The sequence below is a fragment of the Lepus europaeus genome, chromosome 13, assembly GCF_033115175.1.
Source record: "Lepus europaeus isolate LE1 chromosome 13, mLepTim1.pri, whole genome shotgun sequence".
NCBI lineage: Eukaryota > Metazoa > Chordata > Mammalia > Lagomorpha > Leporidae > Lepus > Lepus europaeus.
In genome coordinates, this window is record NC_084839.1 from 88,504,045 (window position 1) to 88,528,830 (window position 24,786).

The 24,786-nt window shown below is 39.8% G+C and overlaps 1 protein-coding gene across 5 annotated transcripts in view; it reads right to left on the reverse strand.

The window, feature by feature from the left end:
- The window catches only part of REV1 (REV1 DNA directed polymerase), an 89,613-nt gene that overhangs the window by 45,154 nt on the left and 19,673 nt on the right, over positions 1 to 24,786 (reverse strand). For 3 of the 5 annotated variants that reach the window (XM_062209952.1, XM_062209950.1, XM_062209949.1), the window contains exons 2-4: positions 23,986 to 24,049; positions 22,259 to 22,385; positions 7,942 to 8,110 (exon numbers count right to left, since the gene is read on the reverse strand). In XM_062209952.1, the coding sequence (XP_062065936.1) occupies positions 7,942 to 8,110; positions 22,259 to 22,385; positions 23,986 to 24,039 (350 nt within the window). In that variant the 5' untranslated portion in view covers positions 24,040 to 24,049. Of the gene's footprint in view, positions 1 to 7,941; positions 8,111 to 14,123; positions 14,167 to 22,258; positions 22,386 to 23,942; positions 24,050 to 24,786 lie in introns of those variants that run through there. The other 2 variants (XM_062209951.1, XM_062209954.1) reach the window with 2 other exon arrangements.

A 24,786-nucleotide genomic window follows, 5' to 3' on the forward strand; every position in this document is an offset into this window, starting at 1 on the left:
TTGTAATAAAAAAAAAAGCAGAAGCCAATATGGAAGGTATTCTCAGCAATGATCAAACAAATGCACTACAATGTAAAGATGCTTTTCCAGTCTGGCAGTACTCAAGAATGTGATTAGAAGGTGACAGGGAGTTCTCCCAGGCTGCACCTGAGGCTCTCAAAGTGGGCTGGATGATTCCCACATACTTCACAACTGAGTTCACATTTTGGCACTCTTCAGTTTAGGGTCTACCATTTGGTTTTTAAGAAACTGCTATGGTACACAAATTAAAAACAAACAAGACTTTGAATGATGTATTCAATAGTGAACACCTACATTCCAAAGAAATCTGTTAGAAAGGTTGGTCCAAAACTCTGCCCAGAGAGAAAAAAGGCCTCATTCCCTTTGCATTCGTCACTGGGTCAAAGATGATTCCTAAAGAGCTACTTACTACGGGCATGTACACCCAGGCTTTGCATTATGTACTTCGGATTTCTCAGTAGTTCTCAGAGAGAGAACTTTGTTTCCAAAATCAGAACAGGAGGAAAGTCCAGTCCCCAACTTATGGTTCCATAGGTCCTACACTCTGCACTTTTCTGTGATGCTGGTCTCCAGCACGAAGTGCTGCTGGCTGAGGTGATTCATCAGGTAATGGCAGCCACCGTGATGGAATCTGAAGTTTTTTATTCAAAGAATCAGCATGAAGATAGAACTTCCTGATACCTATGTCAGACTCTGGGAGAGCAACTGTACACAGGATTGCCACACTGCCCTGAAATTTTAGTAGTTTAATACCTTTGCGCTAATACACAACTCCACACTGACCCACCCAGAGTTGCTAGGGAGAAGTCAAAGCTATGAATACATTTGCAGGAGTTACAATGATTCACCAACCATCCCTATTCCAATGTAGGTCTAAATTAAATTTCAATTGTAGTCAGTGACTGCTTTGCCTAATACAGAGGGTTTTTAAATGTTATTTTCCTCACCTATCTTCTGGGACTTTCATGACTGCTGAAACACAGAAGACAAAAGGTTGAAGCAAATAAAGAGAAAAAAAATGGTGCTAAAACAGAAGAACGGAAGCAGAAAGAAGCATGAATCTAAATGATGGCATGCAGTATGAATTTAAACTCAATATTTATTGATGGTTTATACAGCACACTGCTAGACAATGTTGACTTAATAGGTAGACAATGACATAGCCTTTCATCCTGTAAGACAACCGAGTGGGAAACAGACCAGTAACATTTGCTTTCTCATTTTTTTTCGGTAATTTGTGCAAACCTCTGACACAATGTTAAACTGTAATATAAATGAAGCACTTTACCAGCTGTATCACTTTTAATCCCCATTACAGCGTGCAACTAAGTACTATTAGCATTCCTATTTTGTTGAGAAGGAATTTGAGGTCCAGAAAACATAAATAAGTTTGCCCAAGGTCACAAAGAACAAACAGGTAATCCAGGAATCAAACCAGACCTTCTAAACTCAGGAATCACATCCTTTCGGATTGTGATACAGTGGTTCACCAGGGTACAATGAGTAATACTGAAAACAGAAGGAGGAAAAAGATCTGTGGGAAGACAAAGCAAGGACTTATGAATCCTGACCAGTTTCATTAGGAGATGCTTACAGATCCATGGCTTTGGTCAATGGCTTCCAGAAGTTAGGAAGAGTTATGGATGTCACTTTAAAGTGCCCACCCACTTTTCTGACACAGGGTGTAACACACAACAAGCAGAGGGCAGGCTTTGATATGAGGGCATGCTTATGGCAAAGGTCTATTCTGTCCAACATGACAGCAGCTACCTTTAAGTGGCTGCCGAGAATTTAAGATGTGACTAGGGACATGGAGAAAATGTTTTTATTTTTTAATTTATTTATTTTTATTTGACAGAGTTAGACAGTGACAAAGAGACAGGTCTTACTTCCGTTGGCTCACCCCCCAAATGGCCACCATGGCCAGTGCTGCACTGATCTGAAGCCAGGAGCCAGGTGCTTCCTCCTGGTCTCCCATGCGGGTGCAGGGCCCAAGCACTTGGGCCATCCTCCACTGCCCTCCCAGGCCACAGCAGGACCGGAAGAGGAGCGACCCAGACTAGAACCCGGTGCCCATATGGGATGCCAGTGCCACAGGCGGAGGATTAACCAAGTGAGCCATGATGCCGGCCCAAAACTGTTTTTATTTTTAAGGTTTTATTTATCGATTTGAGAGGCAGAGTTATGTCTGGCTGTGAGAGAGAGAGAGAAATATCTACCATCCACTGGTTCACTCCCCAAATGGCCGCAACAGCTGGAGCTGAGCCAATCAGGAGCCAGGAGAGTCCTCCAGATCTCCCAAATGGGTGCAAAAGCCTAAGCACTTGGGCCATCTTTCACTGCTTTCCCAGGCCATAAGCAGAGTGTGGGATTTGAAGAAGAGCAGCCAGGACTTGAACCAGCAGCCATTTGAGATTCCGGCACAGCAGGCAGAGGCTTAGCCCACTATGCCACAGCACCAGCCCCAAAACTACATTTTTACATTTAATTAATTTGAACTTAGAAAGTGACTCTCAAATCCGTTACTGAGAACTGTTTTTGAAGATCTCGAACAATGTTGGTATGTGAGTATTTTTCAACTGTAAATTTTATGAAATCTAAATACAGATTAAGTATTTATGATGAAAATTAACTTCTGACTGCAATTTTACCTTAAGCCAATATACAAAGTACTCATTAAAAGGACTCCCTCTGCCTTTTAGATGTCAGAGCCCTATAATCTTATCCATTCTAATTCAGATTTAATGGCAAGTACAGAGACATCAGGGAATTCTAATATCTGCAACACTCTATACACTTAGAAGTGGCAGCTCCTTTTTAACTGCTCAAATAAAAACAGAAAAAGTAATTACAGAAGAAAATACCATGTATCATCCATTAAACAGCTAAGAAAATCTTGAGAATTAAAAGTATAATAGAGGGGTCGGCGCTGTGGCATAGCAGATAAAGCCGCCACCTGCAGTGCCAGCATCCCATATGGGCACCAGTTCGAGTCCTGGCTGCTCCACTTCTGATCCATCTCTCTGCTATGGCCTGGGAAAGCAAAAGATGGCCCAAGTCCTTGGGATCCTGTACCCATGTGGGAGACCCAGAAGAAGCTTCTGGCTTCGAATCAGCCCAGCTCTGCCACTGTGGCCACTTGGGGAATAAACCAGCAGATGGAAGACTTCTCTCTCTCTCTGCCTCTCTGTAACTGCCTCTCAAATAAATAAATAAATCTAAAAAAATAAATAAATAAATAAAAATAAAGTATAATAGAATTTCATTAAAATACCACTGAGAAAAGATCAACAAAATTGCAATTAAAGTGTAAGAGAAAATACACTGTGATCTAACCAGAAAGATTCCATGCTATACTGATATAATAGACACTTGGCATTTATTTTATACACTTTGACACAGACCCAAACTACATTTCTACAAGGGCCAACACATCCAGTAACAGGTCAAGTCAGGAAACTTGAATTCTAAACTCTGCCCTGTTCATAGGTAAATCAGTTATCTTACTAGCCTTGCCTTCTCATATACAAACTGAAGCCAACAGCCCATGAGTTGACGTGATGTCCTAAGTCACTTTCATTACTTAAAAACAAAGAATGAAGCCTGATTCCAAACTAAAACAAAACCTACTAAATTGTGTGCTCGCTCTGACAGCACATATACAAAACCTACTAAATAGCATTTCAGACATTTAAAACTACCTCACTTGCATATTCTATCCCTAACTGCACATGGAAATAAGGAAGAATGGGTACAAAGAAAATAGCTTGTAACACCATTTTCTAAGCAGATCAAGTCCTAGCCAAGAAGAGCCCTTTCACCCGACCTCCCTGCTGTCTGTGGATCTTCCCCTATTCCCTCCAAAGCCCAATTATTACCCCCAGATCAAAATTCCAGCCATAGCACAATGACAGTATTGTCTTCGACAATAAGGCTCAATTGTGGAATGACCTTAATATCTTTTTTTTTTTTATTTAAAGATTTACTTATTTCTTCGAAAGGCAGACCTACAGAAACGGAAGGAGAGAGAAAGATATTTTCCATTTTTGATTCACTTCCCAAATGACCCTAACAATCCAGACTTGATCAGGCTGAAGCCAAAAACCAGCAACTCTATCTGGGTCTCCCACATGTGATAGGGGCCCAAGCACTTGGGCCACCTTCTGCTGCTTTCCTAGGCTCATTAGCAAGGAAGCTAGATCAGAAGTGGAGCAGCCAACTTGAACCAGCACCCATATGGGATGCTGGCATTGCAGGCAGCGCTTAACCTGCTGTGCCACAACACTGGTACCGCTGCTGACGTCTTTTATATACGAGATTGAGTTTCCCTGTATGCTAGAACATCCAAGCCAAATATTTCTGTTATTGTCTAAAACCCATTCTCTTTAAATATTTTTGCTTATTTATTTCAAAGACAGAGACAGAGAAAAACAAAAAGACACAGAGAAAAACAAAGAGATTTTCCATATGCTGGTTCACTCCCCAAATGCCTCCAAACAGCCAGGCCTGGTCTATAATGAAGCCAGGAACCTGGAAGATAACCCAGGTCTCCCAGGAAAGCAGAAAACCAAGCAGCTGAGCCTCCCAGGGTATGCATTAGCAGAAGGCTGAAATTAGAAATGGACCTGGGACTCGAATCCAGCCACTCCCATAAGGAATGTGGGCTTCCCAGGAAGCATCTTAACTGCTGTGTCAAAGACTTGCTCCTGATGCTAACTTCTCATAGTGAACATTTCACAAGCCTTTTAGAAGGAAGCACAGCATAAAGCCACCCTATTCAATCCCATATAGTGAATGGACAGTGGCTGAGTCATGAGAAAAAAGCAGAAGAGAACAAAGGTAAGGACATGTCTTCAACTTCGACCATTCAAGGTTTACAGAACCCTTACTTAATCTGTAAGATATTATCTGTCTTTCTGAGATCAGTAATGCACTTTTGAAATTCTCCCTCTCTAACTTTGCTTTTCAAGTTTAAAAAAAATGTAGACTGTATTTTCTGACACTTAAGAATAAAGTAACAACAGTAGCTTCTTAGATTTCATGGGTCTACCACAGGGCAGGCAGGCATCAATGCTTAACAGTTTGCTCAGTGACTTCTACTTCTCATATAACCACAGCACTTAAAACACTCTTACCCTATTTTAACAAATGAGGAAACAAGGTTCCAAGTGACTGAATAAAGCTTCCAAAGTTATACCAGGTTATACATATCAGAAGTTGCCAATTGTGAATGTCTACCCAAGTACGTCTCCAGAAACCAACTACAGCCTTTTCCACTACTATGCTGCCTCTCCCTGAATTTTTGTGACTATATACACCTTACAAAGGAAATGAACAATACTGAAATTGGTTAAGTTAATGGAAGGTGTCAAGAATCAGTGAAAGCTAGAATCAGAAGTACAGCAACGGACTTTTTTTTTTTTTTAAAGATTTATTTAGGCCGGCGCCGTGGCTCACTTGGCTAAGCCTCCACCTGCGGCGCCAGCACCCCGGGTTCTAGTTCCGGTTGGGGCGCTGGATTCTGTCCCGGTTGCCCCTCTTCCAGGCCAGCTCTCTGCTGTGGCCTGGGAAGGCAGTGGAGGATGGCCCAAGTGCTTGGGCCCTGCACCCACATGAGAGACCAGGAGGAAGCACCTGGCTCCTGGCTTCAGATCGGTGCAGCACACTGGCCGTAGCGGTCGTTTGGGGGGTGAGCCAATGGAAGGAAGACCTTTCTGTCTCTCTCACTGTTTAACTCTGCCCGTCAAAAAAAAAAAAAGGGGCTGGTGCCGCAGCTCAATAGGCTAATCCTCCGCCTGCGGTGCTGGCACCCCGGGTTCTAGTCCCGGTTGGGGCACCGGATCCTGTCCCGGTTGCCCCTCTTCCAGTCCAGCTCTCTGCTATGGCCCGGGAGTGCAGAGGAAGATGGCCCAAGTGCTTGGGCCCTACACTCGCATGGGAGACCAGGAGAAGCACCTGTCTCCTGGCTTCAGGTCAGCGCGGTGCGCCGGCCACAGCCCACTGGCCGCAGCGGCCATTGGAGGGTGAACCAACGGCAAAGGAAGACCTTTCTCTCTGTCTCTCTCGCTGTCCACTCTGCCTGTCAAAAAAAAAAACAAAAACAAACAAACAAAAAAAAGATTGATTTATTCAGGGGCTAGTGCTGTGGCACAGCAGGTGAAGCCGCTACCTACAAAGCCAGCATTACACAGTTCAAGTCCTGGCTGCCCCACTTCCAATCCAGCTCTCTGCTGATGTTCCCAGCAGACGATGGCCCAAATCCATGGTTCCCTGCATCCAAGGAGACCCAGAAGCTCCTGGCTTCGGATAGGCCCAGTTCCAGCCATCGTGTCCATTTGGGGAGGGAGTGAACTAATAGATGAAATTTCTGTCTCTCCCTTCTGTAATATTTTCAAATAAATAAATAAATCTTTAATCTTTATTCATTTGCAAGGCAGAGGTAGAGAGAGAGAGGAAGAGAGAAAGAGACAGAGATCTTTCATCTGCTGGTTCATTCACAAAAAGGTTGCAATGGCCAGAGCTGGGCCATCCAAAGCCAGGAACTTCTTCTGGGTCTCCCACATGGGTGGTAAGGACCCAAGGACTTGGGTCATCTTTTGCTGCCTTCGCAGGCACAACAGTAGGAAGCAGGACTGGAAGTGGAGTAGCCAGGACATGAACCAGTGCCCACATGGGATGCTGGCAGTGCAGGCAGCAGTTTAAACTTGTACGTCACAATGGTGGCTCTGGCAACTGAGTTTTAAAGATAATTCTGAAGCTGGCTTCATCAGTACCCCACCATAATCTAACCATTCTCTTATACACTGATTATAATCAACCCATAAAGTTATAAATTTAATATTTTCGGGGCTGCCGCTGTGGTGTAGCAGGTAAAGTCACCACCTACAGTGCCGGCATACCATATGGGCGCTGGTTCGAGTCCTGCCTGCTCCACTTCCGATCCAGCTCTCTGCTATGGCCTGGGAAAGCAGTACATGATGGCCCAAGTCCTTGGACCCCTACACCTGCATAAGGGACCAAGAGAAGCTCTTGGCTTCGGATCAGCACAGCTCTGGCCATTGTGCCCATTTGGGGAGTGAACCAGTGGATGGAAGACGTCTCTCCCTGTCTCTACCTTTCTCTGTAACTGTCTTTAAAAATAAATTAATTAATTAAAAAATAAATTTAATATCTTCACTTCTTTTATAAATCTAGCAGTCACTTATACTGTATATCTATGATTTCAAAATACAAATTTCTTGGGTTTTCCTTTATCACCAAAGAACCAGATGACACATTTAAACTTAGAAAATTAATATGAATGGTCACCATTGACTTAAAATTTATCATTTCCAAAGCAACAGAGAAAACATAACTAAATAATAGTTAATAATAATACTGAAAACTGCTCTCACTCTACAATACAGGTCCACATTATTCTGATGTATTAACATGGCAAGGGAAAAAAAGCAACATAGTACATAAAACATATGACAAAATTTGGTTGGATGTTAAGTTCACGGTCTCTCTTAACAGAATGTAAGCTCCAAGAGGCTGTGGAGGCATCTTTGTTTGGCTCACTAGTGTGTCCCAGGTATACACAACACTGCCTAGCCCATGAGGAGTATGTACATATTCGCTGAATGAATAACATGTTTGGTCAAACCCTTGCATAATTACTTCCTTCTGCTTATTTGAGGAATCCTCCCTGACTCCTGATAATGAAGTTGCAAGAATACTCACAACATTTTTATAGGATTCCAAATCCTAGGCTACCTGAATTGTCAATGTGAGGTTAAAGAATATATTAGTGTTATTTAGACTTTACTTTTCATCCTGTCAATTAAGAAGCAATATGTTAGATAAGCATTTATAATAAAAAGTATTCTAGTTTTTAAAAAAGCGTTAGCCTGATTAAATTTAATCAAAATTTAAACTTACCTTTCCACAATCCATTCTGGTCGGATTACTTTTTCCCCTTTTAATTCTTTAATTTTGGCATTAGGAAGATTTGTAGCAATAATGTGTGTTGTTTTGGATCTGGAATAATAGACATGATATTGACCTCCATGCAACATCATTAGCTTTCTCAATTCTTCAGCAGAAGGATCTGTAAAATTAGTATTACAATAAATTCAATTATATGTGTAAAAAAGTAAAATCCTACACTAAAAAAAAATCCCATCAATAGGTCAAGTTAAAGAATCACTCATTTACTTTCTCTCTGGCTGTGTTGCCAAAAAACACAGTGGGGAGGCAAATCATAGATGATAAAGCCATGTTGCCTTATCATAACCTCTTCCCACAGCTCCCAGTCAACCAACACCCAAATACCCACTACTGTGAGAGGTCCAGCAGAGCAAACAGGGACTAAGTAATGAATTGAGCACTAACAACATTTTCATTTCTGACCATAAGCAAGGAACCTGGATACTGGTAACTTACGTTTTCCAAGATTCATAACTGTAAGCACCATTATGGACCACTTTACAGAGTCTCCAACTAATCCTTCAACTCCTTCAGAGTAATACAAGAGGACTCAGATAAACAAATTACTTACAGATTTACTGTAGGGCTTATTAACAGACTTTGCCCCTATGAAATTTAATCATTTAAATTTTTATTTAAAAAATATTTAAATAGGATGAAATATCTCATCTTGTCCAGTTCTCTAATATAAAACTGCTTTATCTTAAAGAATTATTGTGGCTTATGCATTCCCATAAAAAGAAACATCTGCTTCACTAAAGTTACATTATTACCTGCATTACTGGTATCACATTAAGCTAATTATTCTCAAACACTTTGCTGTTTCTTTTAGCTAACATCATAATGAATGCTCTAAATCACACCTCTCCTAGCAACAGTGATACCCAGGGAAAAGTTTCCACAGGAGGCTGATGTATCCACTTTTGTTATTCACCAGCAGCTTTTCCTTAAACCAAAGCTACAAAGGTTCAAGTATTTAAACAAATTTTTTTATTTTGATAACTGTTTAATTAGGTGAATTTTAGCCTATAGAAGAAGGAAAAATAAATAAAACAGCACATTTGAGACAACTTCAAAGTATCTGTAGAAAAAATGAATTAAAAGTTTATTTTCATGCAAAAAAATTTGAAATTCATCTAGAAAATTGCACAGTCCATGAACTTTCTAAAACCTCTCTTTTACAGATATGCTAAGTCTGTCTAATTCTTGGTAAGTTCTTGCAGCACAGAATTCATCAGACTTTGCAGATCACACATACTGTCCAACAGAAATATAATGTAAATGGCAATGCAAGCTATGTACATAATTTTTAAATTTTCTGGTAGCCTCCTTAAAAATAGTGAAACACAAAATGAAATTCATTTTAGTAATATTTTGCTTAGTCAATAGATTAAAAATACTTCCTATAGTCAGTATTTACAAATTGAGATATTTATTTTTTGTTCATATTAAGTCTCCAGAATCCAGTGTTATTTTATATTTACAGTACACCTCAATTTAGCCACATTTCAAGTGCTTAATACATGTTACTTACATGTTACCACAGCAGATAAGGTAAGCATACTTTTAAATAAAATTCAAAATTCATAATGAAAAGCATTTGGGGACGACAGATCACAATATGTAAACTATAACTTCACAACAACTCAGTGTAAAATAGAAGATTTTCAGGAGAAGGATCACAAACACTAAACTATAACATCACAATGAAGTCAGGGTCAAATTTTGCAAATTGTGGAAATTAAACAGCTAGCCAATTAGGAATCTATAGCATATTTTCTTTTTAAAAGAATCCAGCTGACCTTATTACAGTAGAAAGCACCAAATAAAAGGTTCAATTAAAACAGACTAATATGGACATCAAATCCAGTAAAATGTTCAGCAATTAAAAATTACTCTGCAGGGTCAGTGGTGCAGAGTACTAGGTTAAGCCTCTGCCTGTGGTGCCGGCATCCCATATCGGTGTCAGTTCAAGTCCTGGCTGCCCCACTTCCATCCAGCTCCCTGCTAACGGCCTGGGAAAGCAGTGGAAGATGACGCAAGTGCTTGGACCCTGGCACTCACATGGGAGACCCAGAATAAGCTCCTGGCTCCAGATCAGCCCAGCTCTAGCCATTTCGGCCATTTGGGAAGTTAACCAGTGGATGGAAGACCTTTCTGTCTCTCCCTCCGTCTGTAACTCTACCTCTCAAATAAATAAATAAAATCTTTAAAAAAAAAAATGTGGTGTAAGAGAAAAGTCTTTGGTTCTAGTTTGGTTCTGTCACAATCACCTAGATAACATTAAAAAGTTTTCTACTACTTGTGCTTTTAATGACAGAAGTCAGATGAAATAAATGAAGCAAAAAACCTTGACCTCTGAGGTTCTTTCCAGACCTAAAATATTATCAATCTACTCAGCTTCCAAATTCTCTACTCACCATTATTTAAAATCCATTGCAAGGAGAGTGCATCATATCAAACATCATCACAAAAATCAGAATTAGTATAGCAAGATCAATTCTACCACCCTTTAGTAAGAATTCTGTGATGATCTGCTGAAATATACCAACATTTACAATGCTTTCCAGAGTCCTGATTTATTTTGCTTTATACTCTAAAATAGAAGTTCTGTATCCAGCACTGCTTTATGCTAACAGTAATTGTAAGCAGAAAGGGAAGATTTAAAGAGGGTCTTCTAACTTTTTCACAGTGTTATTAAACACCACTATGATGTACACATGTTTGTATAATCACGTATTCCAAACTACCTACAATGACTCCCAAATTGTCCACTTACAAAGATCTAATGTACATAAAGAAAGCTGTGCCTAACCTCTTTAATTGCTGCTTCACCACTGAGGCTAGGCAGCAGTGGCTAGAAGTATGATACATGAGCAATGCTCAGAAAAATCTCCTCTACAACAAAGTAATCTGGCAGTCACATAGAATTTTGTGATTTAAGAAAATAGGTTTCTAAAAAGATACAACATACAAAACACATCCTGGTATAGAGTAAGTGCTCTCAATAAATGTTTGCTTAACAAAATAGCAAAGTTATTATTTTCTTCAAAGATTTATTTATTTATTTGAAAAGCCGAGAGAGAGAGAGAGAGAGAGAGAGAGAGAGAGAGACTTTTTTTTCTTTTTTGACAGGCAGAGTGGACAGTGAGAGAGAGAGAAAGGTCTTCCTTTTGCCGCTGGTTCACCCTCCAATGGCTGCCGCGGCCGGCACGCTGAAGCCAGGAGCCAGGTGCTCTTCCTGGTCTCCCATGGGGTGCAGGGCCCAAGCACTTGGGCCATCCTCCACTGCACTCCCGGGCCATAGCAGAGAGCTGGCCTGGAAGAGGGGAACCGGGACAGAATCCGGCGCCCTGACCGGGACTAGAACCCAGTATGCCTGCGCCTCAGGCAGAGGATTAGCCTATTGAGCTGCGGCACAGACCGAGAAAGAGTCTTCCATTCAGTGATTCATTCCGTAAATGGCCACATGGCCTGGGCTAGGCCAAGTGGAAGCCAGGAGCTCCATCTGGCTCTCCCATGTGGATGCAGAGGCCAAAGGACCCTCTTTCACTGCTTTAGGTGCATTAACGGGGAGTTTACTGGAAGTTTAGCAGCTGGGACTGGAACCAGCACCCATTTGTGATGCAGGCATCGCCAGCAGCTTAACCGGCTGTACCACAATGCCAGCTCCAAAGGTACATTTTTATACATCTTAGTAATAAAACTTGAAAATCTTTTTATTTCCTGTAACTTGTAGATACCTATGTCCATTCTATTAGTACCAATTATATGTCAATTTTATTAGAAACATCTACCTTTTCATATAGCAAAATAAAACTGCTATTAATTGCTTTAGAACCATAACTAATCAAAAACTGAAGAAAGACAACATTAACTTAGAACCCATTCCAGTCAGGTATTTTACATACCTTATCTCATTAATCCTCACCACTGGTATTTCCAATACTAGAATAGTACAGTTTCAGTTCAAAGTTCTCTGTGAGAATCCTTAATGTCAACACTGATCCAGTAAAAAAAAAAAACACAACACACATGCAACCCACCCCCAAACCTTTTGCGATCACAGGGATAGCCATTTTGTTACTAAGCACTGCCAGGTGATTTCATGTGCAGGTCAATTACAAAGGTGCTGATGCTGTTGTATAAAGTGCTTGTCTGTCATAGACTAGCAGGAAAAAAAGGACAGAAACTAACTTGAGGTATAAATGATGCACTTTCATCAAGTGAAGACCAAAAGATGTCATGGTCACTGTTCCAATGTAGATTCTATGGTGGTGGTAGTCAGAAATGAAGAGCAGTAGGAAAATCAAAAACCACATCTGCTGGACTGAATGAACACTGAATAAAGATTCAAAGGATTCACTGGATATGCACAAGAATGAAGTTGAGGTCCAGCGCTGTGGCACAGCCATTAAAGCTGCCGCCTGCAGTGCAGCACCTCATATGGGTGCTGGTTCAAGGCCCAACTGCTCCACTTCTTTTTTTTTTTTTTTTTTTTTTTTTTTGACAGGCAGAGTGGACAATGAGAGAGAAAGACAGAGAGAAAGGTCTTCCTTTTTGCCGTTGGTTCACCCTCCAATGGCCGCTGCGGCCGGCGCATCTCGCTGATCCGAAGCCAGGAGCCAGGTGCTTCTCCTGGTCTTCCATGCGGGTGCAGGGCCCAAGGGCTTGGGCCATCCTCCACTGCCTTCCCGGGCCATAGCAGAGAGCTGGCCTGGAAGAGGGGCAACCGGGATAGAATCCGGCGCCCCAACCGGGACTAGAACCCAGTGTGCCGGTGCCGCAAGGCGGAGGATTAGCCTGTTAAGCCACGGCGCCGGCCTGCTCCACTTCTGATTCAGCTCTCTGCTATGGCCTGAGAAAGCAGTAGAAGATGCCAAGTCCTTGGGCCCCTGTACCCACATGGGGACCTAGAAAAGCTCCTGCTTTTGGCTTTCGATAGGCCCATTGAGGCCATTTGGGGAATGAACCAGCAGATGGAAGATATCTCTCTCTCTCTCTCTCTCTGCTTCTGCAACTCCACCTTTCAAGTAAATAGATATATTTTTTAAAGCAAAGAATTAAATTAGACCTTCTCTTCCACTAACAACAAAAATTAACTTGAAAGGGATCAAAGACCTAAATGTAAAAAAGCTGAAACCATTAAAGTTTTGTGAGAAAACACTGAGGAAAATTCCTATTAGGTTCTGAGATGTCAGCTTTAGCTCTTTTCATTGTTTTTCTCTGTCACTGTCTTGGTCCCACCTGTGTTTTGAAACAGATTACTGGGGGAAAATAAAATGTAGATCGGGTAATTTTCTGTTGCAAAATACTGGCCAGAAGCCAACAGTATCATCAAAAATAAAGTATTGGGTTTAAAGAACTAGCTCCACAGTAATAAAAGGATTTCTGAAACTCTAAAAATTCTCTTTTTGAACATTTTTAGTGCAAAATAATCAGTGTTCCTAATGAAAATGACGGCACTCTAGAATTCTGAAGTGTTTTCTGAATGCAAGTTTAAATTTTATTCCACCATTACACTCCTAATGTTAGTTGAATTTTTCAGAATGTTGAGGACATTCTATATGCAACTAAAATTTCAGGATTAACTAACACCAACCACAGTAAGTTAACAGTCGCAAAGTAGGGGCAGGTGTTTTGCAGAGGTTAAGCTTCTGCTTAAGGTGCATGTATCCTGTATCAGAGTGCCGGGGTTGCAGTACTGGTCCCACTCTGGATTCCACCTTCCTGCAGATGGAGACACCGGGAGACAGATGGTGATGGCCCAAGTCATTAGGTTCCTGCCACTGATGTGGGAGGCCTGGATTTGGTTCTCAGCTCCTGGCTTCCGCCTGGGTCAACCCTGGACATTTTGGGAATTTGGGGAGTGAACCAGCAGAAGAGAGACATTTCTCAAAAACAACCCTTTTTAAAAAGCACATACCATACAAAGGACCACAAATCAGACCACATTTAGATTTAAAGCTTTACAAGTGGAATTCCACTACAGTAAACACTACCTCACAATACTAGAGCAACCATACGAAGACCGTTTTCATGTTTGAAGGCACAGCTTATAAAGAGATTTGTTCATTTGGTTAAAACAAAGCCTATAAACAAAAATTTTTAATTTTGTGCAAAGGCTTTCTTACCTAGATCTTTGAGAAAATATTCATTATGTGCACCATTTTATGTCTGTAAAACCAAAGAACTTGATTAAATGTCAGTTGTGCTATACTACATAAATAGTAGGAAGAAGCCAAAGGCTCCTGTATCTCCTTTGGTCTCAGTGTAGCAGAACCTTCATTCTTTCATTAGTTTCACAATCCTATAAATTGGAAAAGATAACTTAGGACAGTTACTGGGGATCAAACAGAGAAAACCAGAGAGACTTCTCTGGAACCACAGATACAGGGAACACCCCTACATTCTGACACCTGTGACTGTCTCCAGCAGCCAGGCTCATTCTCTTGACTTCTCTTACCACAGCTTTCTAACATTTACCAAACCAGTCACCACAATCAACAGACAAAAAATGAAGGAACGCTTCAAAAGTTTATAGAACAAATTTCTGAGTACCTACTAGTGTGATACCCCTTTGGGTGCTTTTAAAATTATGGGAGGTAGCACAAATGAATACAGTGGCATCTCTCTTGTGTGAGGGATTTGATTCCCACACCTCTGACTTTTAAGATCAGAGTTGTCCAGAAAGTGGAAAGAGATAATATATGCCTACAGAAAATAATTTCTGGAAGACATGATTCCGAAAAAATAAATGGACTCCTCTCCTAAATTACCACATTCACATGTTCAAAAACATCAGTGTAAGGTTGCAAACTTTCAAACAAATCCCTATCACTTGAAGTGGAAGTCTGCTACATTTGTACATTCCCTTGCTTCATTTTACTAACTGCAGCAAGGTGTTTGCCCACCTACCTGCCTTTCCACAAACCTCAGGGTGTCAAAAATCATTAGACAAGGTCTTCTTCTTCTTCATTTTTTATTTTTTAAGATTTACTTCTTTGAAGGGCAGGTAACAGAGAGAAGGTGAAATAGTGAGAGAGAGAGAGAGAAAGGGATCTTCCATCTGCTGATTTACTCCACTCCACAAATGTCCTCAACAGCTAGGGCTGGGCCAGGCCAAAGCCAGGAGTCAAGAACTCCATTCCATCATCTGCTGCTCCCAGGTTGTGCATCAGCAGGAAGGTAGATCAGATGCTGAGTAGCCAGACACTGTTATGGGATGCAGGCACTCTGATATAGGATGAAGACATCCACAGCAGTGGATTACACCACTGAGTCACAACACTGGCCCCTAGATTTGGTCTTTTAACCACATACTGAAAAAAAGCAGAAAATAATTCAAACACCTCTTTGCAGAAGAACTATCCTGATCCCACCCAATAGAAGGGTGCAGTTACTGTCCATTGAATCTGTAGCTCTGGCTCAGCTGGGAGCTTTCACAAAAGTAAACAGACCCAGGGCCTGTCTCCCAGAGATTATAATTCAGTACACCTAGAATGTGGTCTATTAAAAATCATAGATTGAAGAATTAACATACAAACGAAAACATATTAACATTCTGATATGCAAATACAAAAGTCTGCTATTCATTCATTTACTTAACTACTATTTATTGAGCATCTACAATTTGTCACCCACAGTTCTAGGATCTTGGGGGTACAGCAATGACCAAGACTCAACTTTGTGCTCTGTGGTATCTATATTTCCCCAGGAGACACAATGTACTATGTCAGATAAATACAACTAGATCAGGCAGAAATAAATGCAATGAAGACCAACGACGTTGGATAAAAGGTTAGATAACAAGTAGAGGACAAAACACATCTATTTTAGATAAGAGTAGCTGGACTGGTCACTCCAGAAAGTGGCAATATTTAACCAAGATCTGAATAAGAAAGCAGAAGAACAATAAGTTTAAGGCATTTAAAGCATTATTATCTTCATGTCTGGCAAGGGGTTATTGCATAAATGGGCTTGCTGACTCCAAAACTGTGAGATAAAACTCACGTATGAAAATAAATGTTTGCATTAATAATACTATGAAATTTAAATATGATGGATCGGCTTACAGAAGAAATCTAACTTGCACTGGGTCTTTTTTTTTTTTAAGATTTATTGACTTCAAAGTAAAACAGAGAGACAGAGAAATATCTTCCAACCACCGGTTCATTCCCCCAATGGCCACAACAGCCAGTGCTGGGACTGACAAAAGCCAGGAGCTCCATCCGGGTCTCCCAAACCCTTGGACCATCTTCTGCTGCTTTCCCAGGGACATTAATAAGAAGCTGGATCAGAGGTACAGCAGCTGGGACACAAACCAGCATTCATACAGGGTGCTGACATCACAGGTGACAGCATTAGCTGCTGTGCTGCAATGCCAGCCCTTTACATTGGAGCTTAAAGTGGATAAACATGATTCCAATACACAGAATCAGGGAGGAAGGGAGTTTTTGTTTGTTTTAATCAGAAGCAAAAGAACAAACATAAGACTGAGAAAGTACCAAGACAAATCTAGAATAACAGAGTAAGTTCTCTGACCAAAATTGGAGAATTTAAGGGTGAAAAATAGATTAGGACTAGGATTAGAGCATCTTCACCCTTTAACATACAGAAAACATCTAATTAAGACTTAGCAAAATCAACTCCTTTATTCAGGATTCATATCATCTTTTTTCATACCATCAAAGACAACTGCTTCTCTCTTCTGTATTGCCACTCATTTTCCTCTATTTATGTTTAATTCCCAGAGATCACCTATTTGTTATAAAATCCACATTCTCCATCAACTATCACCTCTTTTTAAACATATCCCTACTTCCTAATACATAAGCAGCTTCGGAAAGATATCTGTTCAGTTAAGCACAACAGAATAAAATGGGATGGAAGGGCCACAGACTAACACAATAGTAAAAATGTTAATTCTCTCCAAAGTGGCCTACAGGTTTAATGTAATTATTTTCAAAATCCCAGCAAGGTATTTTGCAGACACAAATTACACAGAATAGAACCTCAGGATTTTAGAATTTATTCTAAAATTTATATGGAAAGGTATAGGTCTTAGAACAGCTAAAATGATCTTGAAACAGAAGAATTCACTGGGCAGAAGCACTCTACTCAACATAAAGGACTGCTACAGACAACAGAGACAGACACATGCAATGGAACAGAACAGAGAACTCAGAAGCACATACAACCAAATACATCGAACTCATTTTTGATAAAATGCAAAATAAATTCGAGGGAAGAAGGATAGCCTTTTAAGCAAATGGTGCAAGAGCAACTAGACATTCATAGGCTGGCGGGGAGCAAAGCAACAAAAAAGTCTCCAAACAGGTCATGAACTTTAATGTAACACATAAAACTACAAATTTTTCTGAATAAAAAAAAATTAGGGGAAAATCTTTGGGATTTAGCACTAGCACGAGGTTTTTTTTTTTTTTTTTTTTTTGGTGACAGGCAGAGTGGACAGTGAGAGAGAGACAGAGAGAGAGGTCTTCCTTTGCCATTGGTTCACCCTCCAATGGCCGCCGTGGCCGGCGCACCGCACTGATCTGCAGGCAGGAGCCAGGTGCTTACCCTGGTCTCCCATGGGGTGCAGGGCCCAAGCACTTGGGCCATCCTCCACTGCACTCCCTGGCCACAGCAGAGAGCTGGCCTGGAAGAGGGGCAACCGGGACAGAACCTGGTGTGCCGGCGCAAGGTAGAGGATTAGCCTATTGAGCCGCAGCGCTGGACGTACTAGCACTGAGTTTTTAGACTTAAAAGCATAATCCATAGAAAAAAAGATAAATCAGATATTGTCAAAATTAAAAATTTTGCTCTGCAAAAAACTGTCAAAAGGATGAATGACAAGCTACAGGCTGGGAGAAAATATTTGCAAATCCTATAAATGTCAAAGGAGTAGAATATAAATAAATATAAATAAATTTTAAAATTTAACAGTAAAAACAACAACCCAAGTAATTCAATTATAAATGGACAAGAAAAAAAACCCCTCAGCAACAAACAATTAGCTGAAAATGAAATGACAGAAAAAAAATACCTGAATAAATGTTCAACATTATTAGCCAAGATGTAAATGAAGATGAAAACAACAGTAACACATCTATTATACTATCTAAACTAAAAAACGAAAAAAACTTGAGCTTAGCAAATACTGCTGAGGATGTAGAGCAACTGGAACACATATGAAAGACACAATGAGATATCATTACATACCTATTAAAATGGATAAACAGAAAACATTAAATGCTAGTACGGATGCAAACATGCTAGTGGTTGTAAAACAGTACAGTACAGCCATTTTGGGAAACAGCTTGGCAGTTCCTTAAAAAAAACTAAGGGTGTAACTACCACATAACCCATCAATTGCACTCATGTTCACATAAAAACTTATACACAAATATTCATAAACCAAAACCAGGAAATAATCCAAATGTCCCTTAACAGGTAAATGGTTAAGCTATAGTACATTCAGGTACACAATACAACTCAGCAAGAGAAAGGAAAAAATTAGTGATATGTGCAACTTTCATGTATCTCCATTGAAGAAAACTGAGTGGGAAGAAGGCCAATCTGTCAGTTAAGTAAAAAGGCTTTTTAATTAAAAAAAAAAAAAAAAAAGTTGTTAAAGCCCAATCTCAAAAGGTTATATATTATATTTTCTATTTATACAACATTTAAAGATCTTTTAACTTTGTTTGGAAGGCAAGGAGAACTCCCATCCATTGATTCATTTCTACAAATGTCCAGAACTTGGGCAGCGAGGAGGGCTGGAGGGAGACCAGGCAGAAGCTGGGAGTTGAGAACCCCATCCCACTAGTCTACACAGGTCTGAGGGCCAATCACTTGAGCCATTGTTGCTGCATCCCCATGATCTACGTTACTATCAAGCTGGAAGTCAGGAGCCAAAGCGGGAATGGAACTCAAGGGACCTATATGGTACACCTCCTAATGGCTAGGCTAATGTCCACCCACTATACAACGTTCTTGAATGACAAAATTAAAGAAACGGAGACTACTTTAGAGATTGCCAGGGGTTAAGAAGAGGCTATGAGCACAGAAAAGCAGGTGTGAGTCTAAAAGGTCAACAGGAAGGATCCTTGCCAGAAAGGTTTTGTAGCTTCACTGCATCAGGGTCAGTTCTACTGTGATGCTTTCATCTGTCGGATGTTATCAGTGGGGTGAAACTGAGCAAAGGACTCACGTTATCTCTGAATTATTTCTTACAACTTCATGTGAATCCACAATTTATCTCAAAAAATGTGATGGATGGATAAGAACTTAACCTTATTGAAGACAATACACTTTTTAGAGGTAGGAAAGACAATCTAGGTTGACAGAGGCAGAGTACTCCGGGGATGGGGGAATCTTTTCTCTAGGCTCAAGTTCAGTGCTAATTGGGTTGGGAGAGATGGGGGCTATGAAGGAGTCTCAGATGTTAACTTTCAGGTAATCAAGAAAACTTAGAATATTAAAGTCCATAGGGAGCATGATTAAGACTTGACAACAAAAACAGCATCCCCTACTTATCCTACTGCATCTAAAGCATCATTTTCTACTTGCCAATTAAATATACGGAAGTTAATTCTGTTTTATGTATAGAGTTGCAAAGTATTCAGTAAAACTGAAAATGTTTCTGAAAGTAAAAATTTGTATTATCCCAATTTGTGTATCACTGTAAAATTAAGTAACTGGATTCCTGATCCCAACATGGGAAATCTGAATTGTATTTCTGGTTTCCAGCTCCAGGCCAGCCTCACCTATTGTATGAATATAGGGAGGCCATCATGTTTCCATCAGAGGAATACTCTGCTTCTCTGCCTCTCAAAAAAAGAAAAAAAGGCAGGGGTGACAGTGTCCTGGGACAGCAGGTGAAGCTGCCACTCCCATCTAGGAATGTCTATTTGTTTTCAATACAGCTTCTTGCTAATGCACTTGGGAGGCAGCAGATGAGGCCAAGTACTTGGGTCTCTGCCACCTACAAGGCAGACCTGAATGGAGTTCTTGGCTCCTGTTTTCAGTCTTGCCAGCCCTGCATGTTGTTGGCATGTAGGAAGTGAACCAGTAGATGAAAGATCTCTGTCACTCTTGCCTTTCAAATGCATCCATCTTAAAAGAAAAAACTTGAAAAAATTAGTGATAAAAAAAATTAGTGATAACAGTAAAATGAGAATTACATATTCTCAATCACACAAGTAATTACTGTCATATTCATTTTTTCTCCCCTACATAAAGAACCTCCTTTCCTTCTTCTTATACGAATATGGATACCTTTGTAAATGGGGAACTTCCATGGTGGCTAATATAAGAAGCTTGCTTTTATCAACATTTTTAATCTTTTATGTGAGAAAAGTCCATGAAGCCTGAACTAGCCCCAAGTTTTCTACATGTGAACTTCCCAAAGCTGCATCGGCATTCACTTTGAGAACATTCTTAAGATTAAATTCATTGTCAGGTGTCCTAATAAAAGTCTTAATTACAACCGACTCGCTCAATTCTCACAACACCAGTCACATGTAGCAATTAATTCTTAGCTTTACTGCAGCAAATATTTACTGAATGGTTCTGCCCAATCACTGTAGAGGTAACAGGATACAACAGTGATGAAATGAAAAATGTAGCTAGCATTTTAATCCTGTAAGGTCTAATGAAAACTGAGATGCACAGCTGTACATGGAGACTCAGTTCCAGAGTAGCAAGAGCAGCCTCCTAAACTAGTACGGTGACAATCAATGAAGGGAATCTTAAGGATAAACAGGGAACAGCTAGCTGAGAAGAGGTGAAAAGAGAATACTGACAAATATTTAGCCATTCATTTAAAAATACATTAAAATGGTTATAAGAAAAGAAATTCCAGGAGAATTATGAAAAACTTTTAAGAGTAAACTTGATAACCAACAGTCAGTGCATGATGCTGGCATTGTGGCATAGCAGATAAAGCTGTGGTCTGCGATGCTGGCATCCCATATGGGCACCAGTTCGTGTCCTGGCTACTCCACTTAAAATCCAGCTCCCTACTAATTTCCTGGGAAAAGCAAGGAAAGACAGCCCAAGTGCTTGGCTCCTGAAAGCTACATGGGACATGGAGATGAAGCTCCTATCTCCAGGCTTTGGCCTGGCACAGCTCTGGCACTGCAGCCACTCGGGGGGTGAACCAGCAGATGGAAGATCCATCTCTCTCTCTCAATAAGTCTTAAAAAAGTCAGTGAAAAATGACTGTAGATCAGAAAAAGATAAAAAGAATGCATGTCAGGAAAACAGAAACTCATGAAACAGAGAGGCATCAGGCAACTCCAAATGGATATAATACAGACAAGTCTTAAAGTTTATGATAGAAACTCTGTGTAAAAGGCAAATTAGAATTTCTAGATTTCTTCCCCCATCCAGAAAGAAAAGACTACTCTACCCCTTCCAGACACTGGATTCAGTGGTAACAAGTTTAGCAAGAAAAAAAGAACTGGGAGTTTAAGTGAAACTCTACTTCCTACACTGTAAGCAATCTGGCCCTTTCCTTCCAAGCTGACATTCAAAAAGCAGGCAGTACGGCTTATACCTTTCTCCACACAAGAGATCGAAAGATTCTTCTCTGGGATCTCTCTCTCACACACACAGGATCTACAGATAATTACAGCTGGAGATTCACTAATGAAATGCCCTTATCAGACGCCATATAGTGAAGCTCATCTTATAAGCTACACTCATATGCTATGAAGTTTCCAATCAGAGATTTAAAAGAGGATTAGTGTTTTTCACTTTAAACTTCATTTAACATTTTTGAAATAATTATTTATTTATTTCAGAGGCAGAAGAACAGAAAAAGCAAGCTCCCATCTCTGCTGGTTCACTCTCCACATGCGTGCAATGGCCAGAGCAGGAACTAAATCCAGGTTTCCCAAAAAGGTGTTAAAAAACCAACTACTTAAGTCATTACCATCATCATCTGTGTCTGCATTAGAAGGACGGTGGAAGCAGGAGCCAGAGCCAGAAACTGAACTCAGGCACTCCAAGTGGGATGCTGATCTTAACAGGCTAAATGCCCACTCCTCATTTGACTTTTTAACATGTTCTTTGATAAAAAGATAATAGCAGGGAAAGGTAGATGGAAAGAAAAAGTGGAGGAGGAATAACCGAAGCAGACGGTATTATCTGCAACTTTAAAATTATTTTATACACATAATTAAAAGCAAGCTTAAAATAAATCACTCAACCTTAATAAAAATGCATGCCAAAGTAAGATACCTAAAAGTAGAAAGTACTCAACCTGTAAATCCATTAACATAGATGGCAACTCCACTAAAAATCGAAGATGAAGTCCCATCCTTCTGCATAGCAGCATCTGATCGAAACTGTTCCTCCAACTTCTGGACCTTGGCAGCCATATACCCACCCTAGAATTAAAGAAAAGGTAAACCAATCACAAAAATTCCACCTACTTTCTTCCACCTAATTTTTTTAAATGAATATATTTGAAGTAATAATACATAAAAGCTCCTTATGCTGTGCTAATACCCCAATGACCTCCTACACACAAACCACAAGGCACAGTAACAACACATACAAGCAAGAAAAACTTTTCTGACTGCAGTTTTTCACAATTTTACTATATTTTTAGAGTAAGTTAATTTTAAAGAGGGGGGGAAAAATCAATAAATTCCACAAAACATTGTTCTTACATAAAAAAATATTTCATAAATAATTACATACCAATGTTTAAACAAATCAGATATTTGACAAGTGATCTAAGAGCACATTCTAAACTGGATTCCACTATCTCTTATACATAGGGAGCTTAAGATGAATTCAGGTAAAATAAAGCAACAAGAAAACAATGAATGACTCAGGATAAATTCTGGATTTCATCAACCTATCTATTATGATAGTATAACTTTCATCAGATAATACCAGCCTCACAAGGAATATTTAAAAATTATCATTTTTGCTAAACACCTTTAGGTAAGTGAATTCAACTACACCTTTTCTAATCTTGAAATAATTAAGCCTGATTGATCTGAATCATAAGGTCTTTAAATTAAAGCTGTAGGTGGCTACAAGTGGCCCATACTTTTCCAAAATAGAAAGTAATTGTTTTTAGTCTTTATAAAAATATTGCTTTTTCATAATTTTCAGAAAGTGTAGGAAGTAAATTAAAACTGGAATGACTCCATTCATTAACATTTTGGGGTATTTTCAAACGTTATTTCTGTGTCTCAGAGCATAGAGGTTTTACAAAAATAGGATCGTACTTTTATAACACACTGCTTTAATTAAGACTATCGTTCTACCTCAAGGACTACACAGCTGCAGATCAGCATTGTGGCACAGGTTAGACTGCTGCTACGGTGCTGGCACCCAGTATCACAGTGCTGTTTTGAGTCCCCGCTGCTATACTTCCAATTCAGCTCCCTGTTAATGTACCTAGGAAAGCAGCAGAGACTGGCCCCAATATGTGGGCCCCTGCCACCCATGTGGGAGACCAAGATGGAGTCTTATCCCAGGCCACTGCAGCCATTTGGGGAGTCCATCAGCAGATGGAAGCTCTCTTTCTCTCCCATTTCTGTCATTTTGCCTTTCAAATAAATAAAACTTTAAATATTCAGACATATATGGCTAAATAACAATTGCACAGTGTACCCCAATAAATAACTTATTTGACAGTCCTTTATTTGAATAGTTCCCTATTATTGGATATGTATGTGTTTTTCTATTTTTCAGCTTTGTTAATAACATTGCAATAAAAGCATTCTCACTAAAGTTCTGTATACTTGTATAGTTATTTCCTTAGGACAAAATCCCTGAGATTTAGATTTAGGGGTTAAAGTTTATGAACACCATTAAGGCATGCGAAACACTGTGAAATTGTGAGGTGGTATCTAAAGCGATTTACAATTTAGAAAATGCTTTAAACCATTATATAAACTAAGAAAAAAAAAAAGAGAGCGAAATACCTAGACAATTCAAAATAATTATTTTTATTCTTTTAAAACACACCCATTTTTCCCAGCCATCATTTTCAGCTCGCTTCCTCCATCCACCTCGCCTCATGGTGGAGCTTCTGTATTAGGGGAGAAAAAAATATGTCAATTTTATAACATGAGTTATTCCTGACATATTTTAATATCAAGAAAGAGGAAGAAATTAAAATAAATCCAAATGGTCAATTAATGAAAGCCAAAAGTACAGTAAACTTTTTTCCAGAAAGTACCATTCCCATTCTTTACAAGTAAAATTTGTTCCTAAAACATTCTCCTACATAAGCACAATGTTTAAATTATAAATTTCAAACAGGAAAAATTTTTATGTATTCTGAATACCAATCCTAACACCCATCTATATAAAACATAATCAAATTCAACTAACATGGTCATGCCTACATAACTTGTTACTATTAATTCTGTTAATAACTTGTCACTATTAATTCATTAACTGCCCCACATTATTGATCCTAAAGTCTGTCTTTCCCAGACACTTAAACAGTATTACTCATAGCATAATTCAACTGTTCTGAAAAAAACAAAAAACAAAACAAAACACCCTTTAAAAAGTCAACCCAAACAATATACTGGTCCAAGTGTTTGGTATAGTAGTTAAGTCACCACTTGGAACACCTACATTTCATAGAGAAGTCCCTAGGTTCAAATCCTGGCTTCACTTCAAATCCAATTTCCTATTAATGTACATTCTGGGAGGAGGCAAGCGACAGCTCAAGTAACTACTTGGGTCCCTGCCACCCACAAAGGAGATCCAGACTGAGATCCAGGCTCCAGGCTTTAGCTTGGCCCAGCCCCAGTT